The sequence below is a fragment of the Spermophilus citellus genome (genome assembly GCF_964194105.1).
Source record: "Spermophilus citellus genome assembly, chromosome: 18".
Classification (NCBI taxonomy): Eukaryota; Metazoa; Chordata; class Mammalia; order Rodentia; family Sciuridae; genus Spermophilus; species Spermophilus citellus.
Window position 1 is genome coordinate 53,259,311 of NC_138200.1, and position 21,825 is coordinate 53,281,135.

The 21,825-nt window shown below is 45.4% G+C and overlaps 1 protein-coding gene across 1 annotated transcript in view; it reads left to right on the forward strand.

Annotated features, from left to right (window-relative positions):
* Nucleotides 1–14,684, forward strand: part of CDH3 (cadherin 3) — a 46,435-nt gene extending 31,751 nt beyond the window's left edge. Inside the window, exons 8-15 of the mRNA XM_081274400.1 lie at nucleotides 782–967; nucleotides 2,855–3,096; nucleotides 3,560–3,705; nucleotides 4,463–4,687; nucleotides 10,589–10,795; nucleotides 11,820–11,950; nucleotides 12,335–12,481; nucleotides 14,081–14,684. Coding sequence (XP_081130526.1) covers nucleotides 782–967; nucleotides 2,855–3,096; nucleotides 3,560–3,705; nucleotides 4,463–4,687; nucleotides 10,589–10,795; nucleotides 11,820–11,950; nucleotides 12,335–12,481; nucleotides 14,081–14,290 — 1,494 coding nt within the window. The 3' untranslated portion in view covers nucleotides 14,291–14,684. The remainder of the gene's footprint in view (nucleotides 1–781; nucleotides 968–2,854; nucleotides 3,097–3,559; nucleotides 3,706–4,462; nucleotides 4,688–10,588; nucleotides 10,796–11,819; nucleotides 11,951–12,334; nucleotides 12,482–14,080) is intronic.
* The last annotated feature ends 7,141 nt before the right edge of the window (nucleotides 14,685–21,825 follow it).

Genomic DNA, 21,825 nt, shown 5'->3' on the forward strand with positions numbered 1-21,825 from the left:
CATTTCCCCAGTGAATACTTGTACACCTCCAATGACAGAGGCCTCAATGCCACTCAGGGTGACATGCCCCACCCCTTCCATTTGTAGGTACCTGTGACTGCTAACATTCTTCAGACCTGATTAAAAATTTGTTCTGGGGCTAGGGTTGTGGCTCAGTGGTAGAACACTTGTCTAGCATGGGCGAGGCCCTGGGTTCAATCCTCAGCATCACATAAAAATAAATAAATAAATAAATAAACAAATAACAAATAAATAAAAGATAATTAAAATTTTTTGTTGTTGTTGTTGTTCTAGGAGCTGGGAGTGTAGCTCAGTGGTAGAGCACTTGCACTTTTTTGTTCTGAGCAGCTGATTTTCTAGTCTTTACTACCTGTCCTAGAACCTCCAAAAAACCTTCTGTCCATTGCCCCAACACAAATAGAATCCTACCTTATTGTCACCTTTCTTATGACCTACTGATCTCAGGTAGATGGATGACTATATCCAGAAGGGACTTGGATACCCAGACGAGTGAGATTCTGGAACATCAGGCTCCTGGGAGGAGGGAAATCACCCAGTGTTGGTGTGGTCTGTCCCTGCAGCTGTTAAGCTAATGCTTGGGACATTCTGCACCAGGGTGTGCCCTGAAAACCTGCTAAGGGGGTTGGTGGGCCAGGAAAGAGTAAAGGCCATGGGGCTCCCCAGAAGGAAGATGGAGGGCACATGGCTGATGAGAGTAGAACAGCCTCTAAGGAAAGTCAGTCTCTCTGCTCTGATTGCTCTGCGCTTCCCACACTGACAGTATGAAGCCCGGGTGCCAGAAAATGCAGTGGGCCATGAGGTGCAGAGGCTGACAGTGACTGATCTGGATGCCCCAAACTCAACAGCGTGGCATGCCATCTACCGCATTGTGGGAGGTGACGATGGGGACCATTTTACCATCACCACCCACCCTGAGAGCAACCAGGGCATCTTGACAACCAGGAAGGTGAGTTTCTTTGAACTTAAACAAAGGACACACCTGGGACAGCCAGGACTCCAGCCTCCAGGACAAGGGGAGCCACAGGTGAGTCACTGATTCAGTTGAAGCACATCAATGGATTCTTCCCAGAACCCAGTGTCCACAGGCCACCTCCAGAGTCGTCTCTCAGAGAATCTGTTTTATTAGAATCATGCTAATTTTGCATTTACTCAGCAACACACATCTAGGTATTTAGATGTGAAAAGTTTCAAATTATTTAGTAGGCCAGGCTCAGTGGGGCTTGCCTATAATCCAAGTTCTTGGGAGGCTTAAGCAGGAAGATTACAAGTTTAAAACCAGCCTCAGCAACTTAGCGAGACCCTGTCTCAAAAAATAAAATGAACTGGAGATGTGGCTCAATGGTTAGGCACCCCTGGGTTCAATCCCTGGTACCTAATAATAATAATAATAATAATAATAATAATAATAATAGAATAAATAAATAAATTACTTAGTAGGCACATCTTTGCCTCTCAAAACTGTTTTAAAACTTTTGTGCATTTTTGTTTTTATTAGAGAATAAGAAATGGTTTGAGTAAAAAAGACTGAATAAAATTGAAGGGGCTGGGGTTATGGCTCAAGTGGTAGAGCGCTTGCTTAGCATACGTGCGGCACTAGGTTTGATCCTCAGCACCACATAAAAATAAAAAGTAAACATATTGTGTTCACCTACAACTAAAAAATATATATTAAAAAAATAAAAACAAAAAAAAATTTTAATTGAAGCTTCAAGAAAATGAGTCTGGCTGGGCATACACCTGTAATCCCAGATACTTGGGAGGCTGAGGCAGGAGAATTACAAGTTTTGAGGCCACCTGGGCAACTTAGTGAATCCCTGTCTCAAAATTTAAAATAAAGGGGACTAGAGATGTAGCCCAGTGATAGAGCATTTGCCTAGCATGTGATAGGCTCCGGGTTTGATCCCCAGCACTTCAAAAAATAAAAATAAAAGACAAGAAGGGGACATTTAAACCTAAGATAGTCTTAGGTTTAAATGTCCCCTTCTTGTGACAAATACTTTTTAATGCCCCTTTTACACTGTGAAATGAAGTTCATTTATAATCTAACTTAGCTAAATTGTATTTTTTAGAAAAGTAGAATGACCAACTAAAATAAAGGAGAAATTTCTACAAAAAGCTACTGAATATAAAACATTTTTGTGCAACTACACTAGAAAACATAGTGAAATGGTCAATTACTTGCATCTATTTGTAGAATCATCCAAATGTGGTAGACACTGCGTGTCACTCTGGCAATGCAGAACAGGAGTGGTATTGATATCTTTTCAGAACAGTGAACAAACTCTTGAAAAAGTCCTGACCAAATTAAATTATGAGCTTCTCTCAGTTGCATTCCTAGAGAATTTAGTATATATTAAAACCACACCAAAAACTTGGTTTATATGCAAAACATTCTATACTCTAATTATGAACAGGTGTTTTATACCCGAAGATGTAGGAATGTTTTAAGGGATATTGGCAAGTTACATGGGATATGGGATCAGTTCTTTGTGTCTTAACACTGTGGGAGTGGCACCCCTGCCCCAGCATATGAGTAACAATGGCCCCCCTAGTCAGACTTCCATAAGTTTTTCTAAAACACTCCCTAGAGGGCATCACCACCCCATTGAAAACCAATATTCTAGGCCTTACGAAGCTAGTTGCCTCTGGGGTGATCCAAGAGACTCCACTAGATGTCTGCTCAGGAAACACCGGAGGCTTTGGAGACAGAGAGAGATCCATGTGAGGGATTGTTGCTTGTAGGGGGAGGGCTCGATCCCCTCACTATGGGCCCTTTCCTTCTGACACCCACAGGCCTCCTCACGAAATGGTGGTTCGCGTTCTTCTCTCCTAGGGCTTGGATTTTGAGGCCCAAAACCAGCACACCCTATATGTAGCAGTGACCAATGAGGCTCCCTTTGTGATGAAGCTCCCAACCTCCACAGCCACCCTAGTGGTCCATGTGGAGGACGTGAACGAGGCCCCTGTGTTTGTCCCACCCTCCAAAGTCATTGAGGCCCAGGAGGGTGTCTCCACTGGGGAGGCTCTCGGCATCTACACTGCACAGGACCCTGACAAGGAGGATCAAAAGATCAGGTACTCCTCGGGAACTGGCTCCAGTCAGCCAAATGTACCGGTACAGTGGGGCGGGTTGTTCTATTACCATAAAGATTGTTCAGCTGGGCTGGGCACTTAGACCCTGTCTCAAACTACAAAGGGCTAGAGATGTGGCTTGGTGGTTAAGTACCCCTCAGTTAAATCGCTGGAACCAAAAAAAAAAAAAAAAAAGTTGTACAATATTTTTGAGTATCACTCTGGCACTGGACCTCTCCTTCCTGCTGTGCTGGAGACAAGACTCTGAGAAGAGGTTCAGGGGAAGGTGGGTCCTCTCTCACCCACATATCCCTGCTGGCTCCCTACCTGCTATTTTAGTCTCCGTTTCAATGAGATTCATTTTCTCTGTGGTCCTGCTTAAGAGCCCAGAGACCATCTGTATTGGGTCTAAAGAGGTTTGAATGATGACACTAGAATTCATGTGACCTTTCTCAATTATTTCCAGCTACCACATCATGAGAGACCCAGCAGGATGGCTAGCAATGGACCCAGACAGTGGGCAAATCACTGCTGCGGGCATCTTGGACCGTGAGGATGAGCGGTTTGTGAAGAACAACGTCTATGAAGTCATGGTTTTGGCCACAGACAATGGTGAGAGTTTCCTCCCAAGTTTCCCACATGGGGATACCTTTGGTTCTCAAATCATATAACACAGCCTGTTCCCTCTGCACAGAGGATTGTGGTGGGATCAGTTCCACCAAACCAGTCGGAAGAGTTGAAGGGGTCTTTTGGGAGTGGGGGTGTCTCTTAAAGGACTGTTCCTAGGGAGACTGGCTATGATTATGATTATGATTTTTTCTGATACCCAAGAGTCAGGAAAGATCCTGAAGATTCCATTCAACCTAAGTTTTTGGTTCACTGAACCCTAAATTGACCTTTAGTTTCCCCTTATAGTGGAGTAACAGAGAATACCTGGAAAATACCATGATTGATGAGTGATTTCACCCCACAGTCAGTGGGGGAGTATGATATAATTGACATCTCTGCTTAGCACATAGTGAACCAACACCTTCAGGTTCCCCGAAGCTGATCTGCAAGCACCAGACTAGCCCTGAGGTGGCCAATAGGTTTCACTCTGTGGCAGATTATAATGACTATTTGGGTGAAGTGGCTGCAGCTAATCTATGATAGATTGATAATGTCTGCTATGGATACATGAGAGATGACTTGATTTTCATGTATTTGGCATCACTGGTTTGATCTGTAATGAAACTAAGGCATGGAGAGACTTGCGGGTTAGAGCTGGAGTCTGAGATGGATTAAGTCAGTTTTAGGGTAGCTTAATATCAGTTCATCCAGCAACCAAGGGCAGATGATGAAAAGATGTCATATGTGTTGTTATAAACAGGAAGCCCTCCCACCACTGGCACAGGAACTCTTCTCCTAACACTTACTGACATCAACGACCATGGCCCGATTCCTGAGCCCCGTCAAATCATCATCTGCAACCAAAGCCCTGTGCCTCAAGTGCTGAACATCACAGACAAGGACCTGTCCCCCCACTCCTCCCCTTTCCAGGCCCAGCTAACACATGACTCAGATATCTACTGGATGGCAGAAGTCAGTGAAAAAGGTAACTTGAGTGGTGGTAGCCGGTGAGGTCTACCCCACACTAGCCCGATGCACAAATTCTTATTCCAGCATTTTTGGGGTCACAGATAATGATCTCCACAAGAACATCAGTCAGATGCTATTTATGGGCTAGGGTTGTATCTCAGTCGCAGATCACTTTCGTAGCATGTGCAAGGCCATGGATTTGATGTCCAGCACTGCTGCAGTCTTGGCTGGGCACAGAATCACAAGCCACTCAAGCAGGAACAAAACTTTATTTTTGAAAAAGCCGCCAATCCTCCGTATGCGCCGGCATACATGTCCGTCTACCGGAACCGGGGGGCCTGGACCTCCCCCGGAATTCCCTCCTACTATCCTTCCCCAACCAATGGGAACTCTCCAGGAGTCCCGTAACATGAGTCCCTAGCAGGCCAAGGTGAACAGCAGGAGTCCAATTTCCATATGAATGTAAATCTTAACATAATCATATCATCTCAGTGGCTAGCTGGCGTCACCTTACAACCGAAGGTGCCATGCATCATATTATTTGCTTGTGGCTCCTAGCACAGCACCACACACGCATAAAGCAGCCAGGCATAGTGGCACATGCCTGTAATCCCAAACACTCAGGATGCTGAAACAAGAGGGTAGTAAATTTGAGGCCAGCCTGAACAATTTATCAAAACCTTGCCTTAAAATAAAAATCATTTTAACTGGGCTGGGGATGTATCTCAGTAGTAGAGCACATACTTGCATGTGATGTGTGAGGCCCCCAGTACCACACCAAAAAAAAAAAAAAGAAGAAAGAAAGAAAGAAAAAATGCATGGTAGCATATGCCTGTAATCTCAGACCTTGGGAGGCTGAGGCAGGAGGATCACACATTCAAGGCCAGCTTTAGCACCTTAGTGCGACCCTAGACAACTTAGCGAGACTCTGTCTCAAAACACTTTTAAAAAGAAGGGCTGGGGAAGAAGGCTCAGTGTAAGAATTCTATTGGAAGCCTTTGGAATCTCATAGGAACTCTGAAAGATATTTCTAGTCCATCTGGCCTTTCTATGCAAATGGGAAAAACAGGGCCCAGTGAGAGAGGAAGTGACTTGTCCAGTATTACATAGCAAGAGTTAGGGCTCCAAGCCTGTTGTGGTGGCACTCGCCTGTAATCCCAGCAGCTCAGGAGGCTGGGGCAGGAGAATTGCAAGTTTGAGGGCATCCTCAGAAACTTAGCAAACCCCATCTCAAAAAAAAAAAAAAATAAAAAGAACTGGGGATGTAGCTTAGTGGCAAAATGCCCATGGATCTCCAGTATAGGCTGGGAGTGTAGTTCATTGGCAGAGCACATGCTTAGCATGTGCAAAGCCTTTGATTGGATCCTCAGTACTGCAAAAAGAAAAAGGATTGCAGCACAGCAATTATAGCTAGCACTCTCAGCAAGCTTAGTAGGCCAAACATCACCTCACATGCTCTACCTTGGCACTTAATCCCCACATCTATGCTGTGAAGAAGGTACTGTTGTCTCTTCCTCACACACATATTTTACAGATGAGGAAATCAAATACAGAGGCTTAAATATCTTGACAGAGGCATTATTATGGCTAGAAAATTCTTGCATCGAGGTTTTAGTCCAGGTATCTGACTTATCATTATATTCTGTTGTGTACCATTGATGGGACCCTGGCAATATGCAAAAGCTTTTTCTTTTTTTTCCTTATTTTATCTTTCTACCAATCTCTAGTCAGCATTTTCATCCCCACATATAGGTAAGAATGAGGCTTGAGGAGGTTAACTAACATGCCCAAGGGCATATCGTAGGTGATAATTAGGAGTTGAAGCAGGCTTTGACTCCAGAGCCCCTGGCCCTCCTGTTCCCAATCTTCTTCCCTGTCCTGCCTCTCTCTGGGCCACTGTTTTGAAGTTCTTAGCCTTCAGGATTTTTCAGTTATTGTATGGACCGGAGAGGAGTGAGTCTGACCCTAAAAACTGCCTTACCTTGGCTTAAGGTGCTTCTTAGGGCTGGGAATCCCCAGGAGAGAAATGGAGAACCAATACATTCAGTTTCTACCCCAAAGAAACCAAATAACCCCATTTCTGTTACTACTGCTAAGCCCAGCTCTGAAAAAACTTGGGAGACCTCCTTCAGACACCCACATTGTCTCATTTTTTGATTCCTGTGATTTGGATATATACATCCACCTTTCCTTTGGGAGTCCAAATTGGTCTCCTCTGTCACCCCCTTGTGGCCTAGAAGCCATTTTTTTTTTTCTCCCTGAACATATCATGGAAGAGCTTAAACCAGAAATGCCTTGGTTCAATACCTGACCCCTCCATTGACTTTTCACCAGCTTTGTGACTGTGTGCAAATTATAGAACCTGGGCCTCAGGTTCCTTATCTGTGGGACAGGTCAGTATTTCTGTCTACTTCCTTGTTATGAAGTAGTAAATTAAATATGATTAAATAGGTGAATGTATGAAAGTCCATACTTAGTTCAGGTGAGCTGTCATCTTCAAGGCTTGTATTTCCCAGTCACCTTCTCAGATCTGGCTCATGGAAATGTAAGCATTATGCCCAAATCCCAAAAAAAAAAAAAAAAAAAAAAAAAACAATCCTTGAACATAGTACTGATATCTGGTTTTTTGTTTTAATTTACTTTTTCTCTTTGCCCTTGTCCTTGTCATCAGGGGAGAATTCATCCACACTTTACGTATGTGACTTTGGGCTAGTTACTTGACTCCCTCAGCCTCAATTTCTGCTTTTGTAAAATGAAGTTAATTGCATTACTTGCCTCTCAAAGTTGTGGTGAGGGTTAAGGTAGGGCCTGGCAGATAGTAAGCATCTATTTAGTCACTGCCACCACTATCATTAACAGCAACTGAGAAATCAGCCCTAGAGCATGGTGCCAATGTTTGGTGACATATCCCATGTTGGCCTCTCCACACAGTAGACCAGATACTCAGTTTGCAGAAGTATCTCTGCCTGCCATTGCTGAATGGGTGAATTCTGCCTCTGGCCTTCTTACTTAGAGTGTACTGATCCTTTTAACTAGAAGTGGCTTGAGGTCAGTGCTGAAATAGCTTGTAAGCCTGAGGGGTGGGTTAGAAACTCAGAGGTTGGTTGTGATTACCAGTGATTAGTGGGTGAGAGATGCCACAATGTTGGGGATAATCCTGCAGGATGAAAAATGTTCCACCCGTGCTGTTTGTGCCTCTCTTGAGAAAGGTGGGTCTGAACTGAAGGCCTTTCTTCAAAGAGACCCCTGACCCTATATTCCTCACTTACAACCTACGTCCCTCCCTACTCTGGGTTTGCCACAGTTTCTCCCGAGTGCTTGAATTGTGGGCCACTGAACTTCGCTTCTGCTCTGTGCTTAGCCTACTACTTCCCTGGGCCTTTGAAGCCTAGCTAGTTGGTCAAATACTGCTCACCTGAACTAAGTATGGACTTTCATGCATTCACCTATTTAATCTTCATGACATATTTCTGGCATCCCTGAGCTTGTGTGTAATCACTAATGCTGTGATAACATGGGTTAGCATCCTATCTGATTGGTTTAATATACCACTATGTAACCAAGTCACATGCATTTGGATTTAGTTGTCATCACATGGAAATATAGCTACTTCATATTTAATCATGCTGGGCACAATGGCACCCACCTGAAATCCCAGCGACCCTGTAGTCTGAGGCAGGAGGATCACAAGTTCAAGACCAACCTAGGCCACTTAGTGGGTCCTGAGCAACTTATCAAGACCCTGTCTCAAAAAAGTGCCCCTGGATTCAATCCCTGGTATCCCCCCTGAAAAAAAAATTAAATCATGTAGTTGAGGTATAAATTTTTATTATAAAAGCAAAATAATGGCTGGGCACAGTGGTGCATACCTCTGATCCCAGCTACACAGGAAGCTGAGGCAGGAAGAAGCACAAATTCAAGACCAGCCATTAGGCAAATTAGCAAGTCCCTTCGTGTTAGTCAGCTTTTTGTCACTGTGACCAAAATACATGACAGGAACAATTTAGAGAAGGAAAAATTTATTTGGGGCTAAGGTTTCAAAGGTTTATTCCACAGCTGGACCAACTCCATTACTCTGGGTTCGAGGTGAGGCAGAACATCATGGCAGGGGGCAAGGCAGAGGAAAGCTGCTCAGCTCTTGGTATTTGGGAAGCAGAGAGGGAGGAAGCATGCAAGAGGGCGCAACCAGATATAATGCCCTGGAGCGCACCTCCAGTGACCTACTTCTTCCAGCCACACCCCACCTCCCTATAGTTACCAACAATATGGTCTACTCGAATTATTAATCCATCAAATGGACTGATCCACCATTAATCCAGGTTAGAGCTCTCATAATCATTTCACCTCTGAACATTACTACATTGTCTTTCACATGGCTTTGGGGGGACACTAAAGATCCAAACTACAACACCCTATTTCAAAATTTTTTATTTAGCTGGACACAGTGGCACACACCTGTAATCCCAATAGCTCAGAGGCTGAAGCAGGAGGATCACAAGTTCAAAGCCAGCCTCAGCAAAAAAAGCAATGTACTAAGGAACTCAGTGAGAACCTGTCTCTAAATAAAAATACAAAGTAGGTCTGGGATGAGGCTTAGTGGTCAAGAGCCCGAGTTCAATCCCTAGTACCAAAAAAAAAAAAAAAAAAAAAGTATTTATCTCTTCTTTGGTACTGGTGATTGAACCCAGGAGCCCTCTACCACTGAGCCACATGCCCCTCCTTTTGATTTTTGATATAGGGCCTCACTAAGTTGCTAAGGCTGGTCTCAAATTTGGAATCCTCCCGCCTTGACCTCATGAGTTGCTGGGATTGTAGGCCTGTCTTACCATGTTCAGCTTAAAATATTTTTTAAAAGGGGCTGGGGGATGTGTAGCTCAGTGATAGAGCACTTGCCTAGCATGAGCAAGATACTGGGTTCAGTCTCCAGGGCTCAGTCCCCATTACTAATAAATAAATAAATAGATAGATAAATAAATGGCAAAATGATGCAATAATAAGTAAGGGCTGGGAATGCAGTTCATGGGTAGAGCAATTGCCTGCCATGCACAAGAGCCTGGTTTGATCCCCAACACTACATAACCAATAAAGTTGTGGTGTAACCCTAGACGACATAACCTATAAAACAAAGTAATTCCCATAATAAATGATAGTGGACATTGAAATATGAAAACAAGTGGCCAATTAATGTAAACATTAAATGATTTAGGTCTATTTCTTCGGAAGAATAATATATTCTTTTGAGGCAAAGAACAGTCTAGGAGCTGATGTGTTGATAAATTATTGGGTCCATATCACATAACTGTTAAGGCTCTCGTTTTAAAAATTATTTATTTCATTCATTTATTTCTGTGGTACTGGGTATTGAACCCAGGGTCTAACATATGCTAGGCAAGTGCTCTGCCACAGACCTACATCCGTAGTCATTTTTTTAAATTTTATTTTGAGACAAGGTCTTACTAAGTTTCTCAAGCTGGTCTCGAATTTACAATCCTTAGTCTGGATTGTGCTAGGCATTAGAGACACAAGTGGTTAGCAAATAGATGTGGTCCTGCCATCACATACTCTCAGGCTTACAATCCTTAGTCGTATATGCTACTATGCTTGGCGGTTGTTGATTTTTCTTTAAATGATGAATTAATTTTTATATCCTAATAATTCTGAGACAATGAATTTTGCTTTAGCCAGTTGTTGTTGTTGTTGTTGTTATTATTATTTTGTTGCTGGGGATAGAATCCAAGACCTTACATATACTAAGCATGAACTTTACTACTAAGCTATAATCCCAGCCTCAGATATTAATTTTTCAGGATATTTCTCTTTAGCTCAAATGCAGACATTGTTCTCCAATCTCCATCATAATGTATTCAGTTCCAACACTTATGGCATCTCCAGACTAATAAATACTCTGTCCATTCAGGAGATACAGTGGCCTTGTCCCTAAAGAAATTTCTGAAGCAAGACACATATGATGTGCACCTTTCTCTCTCTGACCATGGTAACAAGGAGCAGCTAACAGTGATCAGTGCCACTGTGTGTGACTGCCGTGGCCATGTGGACACCTGCCCCATACCCTGGAAGGGCGGTTTCATTCTCCCTGTCTTGGGGGCTGTCCTGGCTCTGCTACGTGAGTACCTTTCCACTCCAATACTGGAATAGTTAGGAGACATGATTCTACTTTGAATTGGGACCAAGAAGCTACCAACATGGCCCATCCATTCCTTACACACTTAATTCCGGGAGTGTCATTCATTAGACACACTCCGGAGCTTCTGGATTGTGCTAGGCATTAGAGACACAAGTGGTTAGCAAATAGATGTGGTCCTGCCATCACATACTCTCAGGCTTGAGCAGTGGTTCCTTAGACATTAGTAGTACCAGGAATTTGTTAGAAAGGTAGATACTCAGGTCCCACTTCAGAACTCCAGAATATTAGGGATAGGACTCAATAATCTGTGTTTTGACAAACTCTCAGGGAGGCCAGACATGGTGGCACTCACCTGTGATCCCAGCTATTCCTGAGGCTGAGACAGGAGGATTGCAAGTTTGAAGTTAGTTTCAGCAACTTAGTGAGGCCCTATTTCAAAATAAAAATAGCTGGAGCTATAGTTCAGTCATAGAGTACTCTAGGTTTAATCTCCAGCACAATTAAAAAAGAAAAACCACTAGTATGGGAAGTCTGACAATAAATGATACCGAATTATAGTGGGAAGTGGGAAGGAACGGAGTTGGAGTTGGGCTGCTTCTAGGAGGAAATAATTATGCCCAAACCTAAAGGTAAAGCCATGTATATGCGTGGAGAGTGGGTCAAGAGGAGACAGCCCAGGAAAGGTTCCAAAGTAGGAAACTGCTGGGTATATTTGAGAAACTCAGAAGAGGCCAGTGTGTTGACTTTGGGGGGGGAGGGAATGAGTGTGTGTGGGAGTGGGGTGTACGTCGGGGGTTGGAGGCATATGTAGGGCCAGTCATGTAAGCTTTGGTAAGTAGTTGGGTTTTTCCTAGGTGCAGGGAGAGCCACTGTAGTGTGTTAAGCTTTGGCTGTTAAGTGGGGGCTCTAAGGTTGGGTGGGGCTCTGAGGGCTTGAAGTCTTGGCTGGCCAGGTGGTTGGGATGTGGTTGGGGGTGAATATTCACATTTCCCAATTCTTTCAGTCCTCCTGCTGGTGCTCCTCTTATTGGTGAGAAAGAAGCGGAAGGTCAAAGAGCCCCTTCTGCTCCCAGAAGATGACACCCGTGACAATGTTTTCTATTATGGTGAAGAGGGTGGTGGTGAAGAGGACCAGGTGAGCCACTGAGGCAGGGGTCGTTGGGTCAACTAACTGGCCACATTAGCTGCACTGACCAGCCCTGGAAGATTAGTCTTCAACAGGATTGACTATCAGTTCCTCTTCTGAGGGGATATGGTCCCTCACTGGTCTCTGTGGTCCAGCCAATGGACCTCAATCAAAACTGCACTTAATTGGGGAAGATAGGGAGAGTAGGAATGAGGACTTACAGAAATTTCTATAGAGAAAAGGGAGGCTCTGCAAGGTCCTCTGATGACCTGAGCCCTTGCAGCTGACATTATCAGTCTTCCAAGACCTACCTATGAACCCTAGCATTCAAAGGATGAAGTGTTACTGGTGGGGAGAGGTCTCAATCCTGTGTTCTCATTTCTTTTCCTGAAGGATTATGATATTACCCAACTCCACCGGGGTCTGGAGGCCAGGCCTGAGGTAATTCTCCGCAATGATGTTGCACCAACCTTCATCCATACACCCATGTACCGACCCCGGCCAGCCAACCCAGATGAAATTGGCAACTTCATCATTGAGGTGAGAAATGGCGGGCCAGCCTAGCACAGCCCTTTAATTAAATCTAGCAGCAGCAGCTCAGGAGAACAAGCATGGCCCTGGATTCGTGTTTCTGGTTTGAATTCTGGCTCCACCACCAACCATTTGTATGATCTCTGTATGTTTGAATATCTCTGGGCTTCTGTTTCCTCCTCCATAAAATACAGTTTTGCAGACTACTTAAGAATATGTTAGAGCCTGGCTCAATGGCACACGCCTATAATCCCAGCAGCTCAGGAGGCTGAGGAAGGAGGATCGAAAGTTCAAAGCCAGCCTCAGTAACTTAGTGAGGCCATAAGCAACTCAGTGAGACCCTGTCTCCAAATAAAATATAAAAAATTTTTAAAAAGGGCTAGGGAAATGACTCAGTGGTTAAGTGCCCCTGGATTCAGTTCCTGGTACCAAAAAAATAAAGAAAGAAAGAGTAGATTAGAAATAATTTATTCGTTTATTCAAACATAGTAGTTGTTAGGAGAATATTCTGGAATTAGACTACCTGGGTTTGAATTCTAAAGATTCTAGGTGATTCCAATGTAGAGGAAAATTTAGAATCTCTGTTATGAATTACTTCATGAATTGCTTCAAATGAGGAAGCCATTGGAATCACCTGGGACTTCAGAGGCCACCAGAACTTACCCCAGGGACTGGAATCCATTGATCTGGCTGGAATCTGGGTTTTAATTCTGAAAGTAAATCAAAGATGAAGAACTAGTGAACTATACATATAGGAGGTCTATGATATGAGCCCAGCATAGCGATCAATGAGTGGCAGTCCTTAACAGAAAAAGAGAAAAAAAAATTAGTTGAAATTCACAACTAATTGGGTGGGGTGTATTCATCTGTGGCAGTGGACAGAAGCCTGGGAGGGAGGTCAGGAGGCCTCAGCCCTGACTCAAACCCTCTGCCTCAGTCCTTTCTTCTGCAGAGATGGATAAATAATCCAGTGGTGAGCCTCTGTTCTTTAACCTGAGCATGTTTGGAAGAGTGTGGTGCAAAAAACAAGCGTCTCACACAAGGGGAAAAGCTGCTCAGGGCACCTGGTTCCCAGAGGATGCTTTGGAGCTAAATACTTGGAGATCATCCTTCCAGTTAAATGGAAAGTTTCCAGAAATGACTGCATTTGGGGCATTTTGCAAATGCTGTCTCATTTAAACCCCACATCGTTCTACAAATGATAAAATAGTGTCCAACTATGTGCTAGGTAAAGCTTTACATGTATTCATTTATTCCTCTAAAGCTGTGTGACATGTTATCATTTTACAGACAGGGAACAGAAGCACAGAGCAGTTCAGAGATGCCCAAAGTCCCAAAACCAGTGTGTGGAGACTGAGTTCAGGCACAGTCTGTTTGCAAGGTCCCTGCCCTTCACCACTGGTGTGTGTTGCCCCGAGCTGCCATGCTGAGTCCCTGTGCTAACCGCTTTCTAGGCATTGTTTCATTTCAACCTTCGAAGCCTTGAGGGAGGGGAGTGCTGGCCAGGCAGCTGAGGAAAGCGGGGCTCTGCAAGGTCCTCTGATGACCTGAGCCCTTGCAGCTGAGCCTCAGGCCCAGCGCTCCTGACTCCTGCTCTCTGTTGCACAGAACCTGAAGGCCGCCAACACAGACCCTGCAGCCCCACCGTACGACTCCCTACTAGTGTTCGACTATGAGGGCAGTGGCTCTGATGCCGCCTCCCTGAGCTCCTTGACCTCCTCGGCCTCTGACCAAGACCAGGATTATGATTATCTGAACGAGTGGGGCAGTCGCTTCAAGAAGCTGGCGGACATGTATGGAGGTGGTGAGGATGACTAGGCTGCTGTGCCAGGAATAAAATGTCAGGCCACAGCAGCCTCTCAAAAGGGTCTCAGTCCCCACTTAAGCCAAGGACTTCAGAGCTTGTCAAGAAGAGGCCTGAGCAACTCGGAAGGAAGAGGATGCAAGTCTGCCATGAACAGGTCGGATGCTAAGCCCGTCTGTATGGAAGCATGTGACAGTTAGACTTCACCCCTGACCACCTCAGACCACCTCTCAGCCTCATCAGGGTTGCCTCAGGCCAAAATTCCAGATGTTTCTTACCTGCCATAAAGTGCTCAGCCCATATCCTGGGCCTGGACCGTCTCTGATGCTCCATGATGACTTTCCCTCTGGAATGGAACCTTATCTTAGAAAGAGGCCTCTTACGGTATTCCTATTTTTTGTTTTATTTTCGTGGTGCTTGGAATTGAGCCCAAGGCCTTGAGCATGCTAGGCAAGAGCTCTACTGCTGAGCTATCTCCTCAGCCCCTGTGTTTTTGTTTTTGTTGTTTTAATGCTGTTTTTTTAGAGTCTTCTCAGTGTCCCCTCAGCCCTCCAGAAGCGCAGCCAGCGGGGTTTACTGTCCTCGTGCATTCCTCTGATCCCCAGACCCTGAGGCCTCCCCCTTGCATTTTTATACTGTGTGTGTCTAGGTTGTCCTGTATTTTTTTACTTTCCCTATTGTGTGCTGTAGAAGGTGATGACAATCGTATAAATGTACTAGAAGTGTTTTTATTAAAGGAACTTTTCCCAGAGATGCCAGTGGAGTAAAATTTTTTTTAACTTCTTTATTGACATCTAAGTTCCTCACCACACCATTCCCCCTGCTAAGGTTCGTATCAGTGGTTGTTACCATTTTCCGCATTGTGCAAAGGGACTAGGCTCTTCCACCCCCACTGGCTTCCTCCTAGCTTCCCTCTGTGGTAGAGAAGTTCAGAGTTCCCCTACATACTCAGGTGAGTCCAGCAGCGGGGTAGGGGGTTATGGTGGAGGGGTACAGACCTGTCTTCTCCCTGCAAATTCAGAGCTGCTCCTCTGTGGCAAAACCATTCACCTCTTTTCCCTTGGGCTGAGTGCCACCAGAGCCCAGGTGAGGTTGCTTAGCCTCTACCTGCCTCAGATTTTTCATTTATAAAATGGGGAGATTTATGTGATTCAATTAATTAATATCTGGTGCATGGATTGTGCTATTTGTTAATTAGAAACCACTGCAACTTAGAACTTTTAGATCCAGATGGCACTTAACTTCCATTGTTTCCTTTAAACATACCCTCATACTCAGCCTCTGAGGAGGTTTCCCTGCTTTAAAGAATGGTCTTTTGGGGGGCTGGGATGGGTCTCATTGGTAAAGTACTCGTCTAGTATGTGTGAGGCACTAGGTTTGATCCTCAGCACCATATAAAAAATAATGAATAAAGATATTTTTTTAAAAAAGAATGGCCTCATTGTGGGGTTTTTATTTTTCTTAAATAATACCTGGTCATCATCAAAAGCAGGCAAAATGGGGGTGGGGGGGCGAGGATAGAGAACCCACCCAGAATATCAGGGAAATTGGAACATTTCTGATAAGACCAGGGCTCAAGTGCAGGAGTAAGGATGAGGAATCAAAGATAGAAGATTCCATTTGTGCCTCTGTTAAAGGGAAGTTCAAATTTTTCAATAAAACAAAAGCATATGAAATAGAGCTAAAGGAATTGCTAGGGTTGAAATAAGTGTTTCCTTCCCCAAAAGTGACCAATTCTTTTTTTTTTTTTTAATTTACTTAGATACTGGGGATTGAACCCCAAGGTGCTTTACCACTGAGCTACATCCCCAGCCCTTTTTATTTTTGAGATGGTCTCACTGAGTGGGACTGGCCTTGAGCTTGTGATTCTCCTTGCCTTAGCCTCCTGAAGAGCTGGGATTCCACCATGCCCAGTGAGCGTAACTAATTCTTCAAAGCGGCTGTACTCACAAGTCCAGTCCCTGACCCAACAAACTAGCCTCACCTACTGAATTGGGCCTGCAGTCTGGTTTAACCAGCCCCCAGGGGATTCTGACACAAAGGTTTTTCACCTAGGCTCTGACAGTGGAGGTCCTTGGATGGAGAAGTCAAAAGGGAATCTAATAGATTTCTCATTATTCTTGGTCCATAGTGCCTTAGCCCTCTGCCAAGACTGCCTCCTGTCTTTCCTCCCAAGCCACAGCTCCTGGTTCCCACTGCCTCGCATCCCCACAACCAGGGACCTGATGCTTTTGCTGATAATCCCCCTCCACCAGGACCCTGTTACTCTGGCTGATAAGGGGGTATGGGAGGATTGGGTGTCCCAGTTAGCTGCCTCTGTAGCCCCTTATTTTCAGCTCCTTTCACAGAAGCTTGAATGAAGCAGGAAAACCTATCTTACGCTACAACTAATTGTAAAACCAAATAGCCACTCTTCAGCTGGACTTTTCTCTGGAGACTTCTGGAGGGAGTTGAGGAGGTATAGCAACCTTCCCCAGCTAAGCCTGGCCTCTGTGGATGGACCTAGATTCTTGCAGTGATGAAGCCAGTCACCAACCTCTGAATTAAAAAGAATGGGCCTACGGTGCCTATCTCTGAAATCCCAGCAACTTGGGAGACTGAGACAGGAAGAACACAAGTTCAAGGCCAGCCTCAGTAATTTACCAAGGCCCTAAGCAACTTAGCAAGAAACTGTCTCAAAATAAAAAATAAAAAGGCCTGGGGATATAGCTCAGTGGTAACCCTGGGTTCAATGTCCAGTACCAAAAAATTAAAAGTGGAGCTTCATGAGAAGAAGGGGCTGGGCACCCAGAGACCTGTCTCCTCAGCCCCATCTTTCCAGTGTGTCTCCTTACAAACCCCAAATGCAGAATATTTTGAAAACTGCTCCAATCTGCTGTCATTTTGCAGAAGGGAAAAGATAAAACTCCAAATAAGGAACTCCTTCAGTCCCCTAGAGCAGAACTTGAGACCAGCCAGGCCTGGTCACACCAACAATCCTTTCTCCTTCTCAAAGGGGTGCAGATAATTCCCATTTGCCTGGGCCCTGGAGAGGCATCAGTAAGATGGTTCTCATCCCTGGAAGGTCAGGTAGCAAGAGAATCCAAATTCCTGTCCCTGAACATGCTAGGCTCCCTTAACCAAGGGGACCCACAAAGAGACATAGGGCTAAGACCCAGTCAGGGAACTGCTAAGGGATGGCCAGTTAGGAAGGGTCCCTTAAGTCAGCTGGGTGATGAGTCTGCCATTGACAGGGTGGAGGGCAGTCCCCTGGGAAGCCCTTTAGCAGCTCACCTGCTATGTGTTCAGTTCAGCTCTGTAAGCCAACTCCTCCCAGATTAAAGGCAGAGGCTACTCCCATTGAAATAGCCCACCTGGGCCCGTTACAGTGGCTCATGTCTATAATCCCAGCAATTTGGGAGGCTGAGGAAGGATCACAAGTTCCAAGGCCAGGCTCAGCAACTTAATGAGGCCCTAAGCAACTCAGTGAAATCCTGTTTCAAAATAAAAAGTAAAAAGGGCTGGGGGATGTAACCCAGTAGTAAAACCCCTCTGGGTTAAATCTCCAGTACTCCAAACATTTTAAAAAGGATTAAAAATGGCTGTGGATATAGCTCATTGGTAAAGCAACTCTGGGTTCAGTCCCAGGGTTGGCATGGTTCAGAGCACATCTTGGCACTTCCACCTTGAGGCCTTGGAGAAATCACTTCACTGCTCTGCCTCACTATGCTGGCATGCAAAGACTACATAAATTTTCTTGCTATCTCTACTAATGTTGTAGTCGAGGGACTGATAGGGCCAATTGTGGCTCCTTTTCTCTACACTCACACCCTGAGTGGAGACTGCATTTCCAGATGGAAATTTCTCAGAAATTCCCAGACTGCAGGAACTTTCAGTGGCTGTGGTTTTCTGAAAGGCTCTTCTCTTCATGCCCAGCAGAGGGCACCACTCACCAAACCACAACCACAGCGGGCACCTCCCAGCCTGGCCAGCCAAGAACCACAACAGGCAGGAACTGCCATGAATATGCTGATAAAGATGATGGCGGTGGCGGCAGGTGTTAGCAGCAGCAGCTGTTAATATTTATTGGTTTCTGACTGCACAGAGCCTTCAAATACATGGAGTCCTTTTCTCTTTTTCCCCTGTTGGAAATTTCATTGGGAATTAAACCCAGGGTTGCCTTACCTCTAAGCTACATCCTCAGCCCGTTTTTAAATTTTATTTTGAGATAGGGTCTTGCTAAGTTGCCCAGGCTGACCTTGAATTGGCCTCCCAGTAATCCTTCCCAGTCACTGAGATTACAGGTGTGCACCATCATACCTGGCACATCCTCCCACTTCTTAACCATGCAGAGGATTTATAGTTACCTTTTTAAAAGGAAACTGATAGCCTCAGCAATTTGGGAGACTGAAGCAGGAGGATCGCAAATTCATGGCAGCCTGGACAAATTAGCAAGACCCTGTCCCAAATTAAAAAATAAAATGGGCTTGGAATGTGGTTCAGCGGTCAGGTACCCGTGGGTTCAATCATGGTACCAAAACAAAACAAAAAAAAGAGCCTATCCTGAGTTCTTTTCTGGGGGAACTTATCTTCACAGTGATGAGGAAGCCAGGTTTGTATGTGGACCCTGGGTCACAGGGGACTGGGGAGGAACGTGGCTGTGTGGGCAGAATCAGCCCCAATCCCAGGAAACATGGCCACTCTCTCCTCTTCCCACCCTGTGCTTTGAGGTTCTTTGTGCGTGTGTGTGTGTACACCCCAGCCCATGCTGGTTCTGTCACTGGTTCCCCAAAACAGCTTCCATTGACCACCATTTGGGCCTAGGAGTACACATGTGAGCTACGCTGGCTGTTTGCTCAGGAAAGGCCTGGGGAAAACCTGGGGCCATTTGGGCAGAGAATGATCTAGAAGGTAGGGGGTAGGGGCAGCTTCTAGTACTCACAACTCCTTAGCTTTGTAGAGAGGGGCAAAAGGACCACCGCAGAGCCCTCTATAGCTCAGAGCACAGGCCCTTCCTGCACTACTTAAGGGAATTCTCAAAGGGAGACAGACCATTAATAAAGACAAATTAATAAAACACACATGTGGTAAAAGATGAGGCCAAAGAAGAAAGTAGAACTGAGATGGGCATAGGGAAGAAGGTAAGGGATCATGTCCCCAGTAGCCAGGGAAGGCCTTATTGAGAAGATGGTATTTGATCAAGGTCTGAAGATATCAGGGGGCAAGCATGGTCACATTAGAAGGAATAGCAAATGCAAAGGCCCAGAGGTGTGCTTCTCAGGGTTTAGCAAGGAGGCCAGTGTGTCTGGAACACAGTGGGAAAGGGCCAGAAAGTAGCTGGATGCAGTGGCACACCCCTGTAATCCCTGCTACTTGGAAGCTAAGGCAGGAGGATTGAAAGATCAAGGTCAGCCTGGTCAATTTGAGTCTCAAAATTTAAAATTAAAAGTGCTGTGGATGTGTTATAGTGTTTGCCTAATATGCCTGAGACTCTGGGTTTAGTCCCCAGGACCATAAGAAAATAAGTAAATAAAAACAAAAAGAATATGGTAGGAGGTTAGAGAGGTAAGGGCCCTGGTGCCCCATCCTGAGCCTCAGCTTCCATGCCTCAGCTGGATGAAAGCTGAGTTCAGGACATGGCCCAGTCCCACAAAGCCTGGGAAAAGACCTGACTCAGCTCCACCGGGAGCGGGAAAAACCTGATTCTTCCTCTGAGCCATCCTCAGTCACTAAAAGGGAGTTTGGGGCCTGTCTGGGCCTGTGCGCAGCTGCAGAGCTGGCAGGCAGGAGCAGCAAGATTCCTCTCTCTCTCTCTCTCTCTCTCTCTCTCTCTCTCTCTCTCTCTCTCTCTCTCTCTTTCTCTCTCCCCCACTGCTGAATGGGGACCCTGCCTGAGAGGACCACTAATCTGAGAGGGCAGAGCCCTGGTTAGATACAGTCCTTGAGATGGCATATCTGGGGGTGACTCAGGCTAACCTCTACCAAGAAGATGTTAAAAGAACACCCAGTGTTCAGTGTCATGCCTGACGTGCATATTTTTGGAGTCCATAAGTGCCAGCTGCTGTTATTGTTCCTGCTGCTGGTTCTTAGGCCCTCTTCAAGTTAGAGGGAGTTCGGGACTGCTGTCCCCCCAGCATTCCTGTGCCCTATGCCTGGTGAGCCTCAGGGTGTTGCAGCCCAAGAGGAATCTGAGCAGAGATGGGTGGGGTCAGGAATGTGGGGCTCAGTTCCAACCATTTCTGTCCCCATCGCCTTCCAGGAAGCCAGGGCTGGTGGCTGATAGGGCAGGGCAGGGAAGGCCTCAGTGTGTCACCCCAGGGGAACTGAAGACCAAGGCACTCTGGGAAACCAATGCTAACTGATTGCAAAGTTAATTATTCTTTGAGTGTCATGAATTAATACCATGTACCAGACTATATGCTAAAGTTTCACTGTAAATCAAAACCAGATTTCCTCAGAGCCTTTATATTTGCCCTCCACCTGGTATGCCATTCCTCTAGACACCTGTTGGTTCCCATCCCTCCTTCAGACATCATACAAATGCCAGCTTATCAGAGATGCCATCCCTGGATTTACCCACAATTTTTTTTTTTTAAGGCAAGGTCTTCTTACATTGCCCAAGCTGGCCTTGAAGTCCTGGGCTCCCGTGATCCTCCTGTTTCAGCCTCCCAAGTAGCCGGTACTATAGGTGCATGCCACCATGCTCAGCTGGGTAACCCTTTGAAACATGCAACCCTGTGGCCACCACCATACCTTATCTTTTCCATAGCATTAATTTACCATATTGTACTTGTTTTTTGTTTTTTTGTTTTGTTTTTCGGTACTAGGGATTGAACTCTGGGCCTTGTGCATGCTAGGCAAGCACTCTACCACTGAGCTACATTCCCAACCCTTTTTAAAATTCTTATTTTGAGATAGGGTATAACCTTGAACTTGAGATCCTTCTGCCTCAGCCTCCTGAGTTGCTGGAATTACAGGCAAGAGTGTGTCACCACACCTGGATACTGCACTCTATTTTATCTGTCTTGAGTGCCTTCTTCCCCTCTCTGAACATAAGCTCTATGAGGGCATAGACTTTTTTTTTTTTCACTGCTGTGTCCCCAATCCATAGAATGGTACCTGGTACAAAAGAGATACTCAATAAATAAATATTTGCTGAATAAAGGTTTCTTGCAAGCCGGGTGCAGTAGTAAATGCCTGTAATCCCAGCGGCTCAGGAGGCTGAGGCGAAGGATCGCCAGTTCAAAGTCAGCCTCAGCAAAGAGCAAGGTCCTAAACAACTCATGAGACTCTGTCTCTAAATGAAGCACAAAACAGGGCCAGGGGATGTAGCTCAGTGGTTGAATGCTCCTGAGTTCAATCCCTGGTAACCGCCCCTCCAAAAAAAAGGTCTCTTACAACCTTCTAAAGAAGAAGAGAGGAGAAAGCCAAGGCCCCAGGCTAGAGGTATAACTCAGTGGTGGGCCCACCTACTGAGTGTGAGGCCCTAACTTCAATTCTCAGCAGGGCAAGAAAAGAAAAAAGGAAACCAAGTCACCCAAGCTTGTACCCAGATGGTAAGCTACAAAGC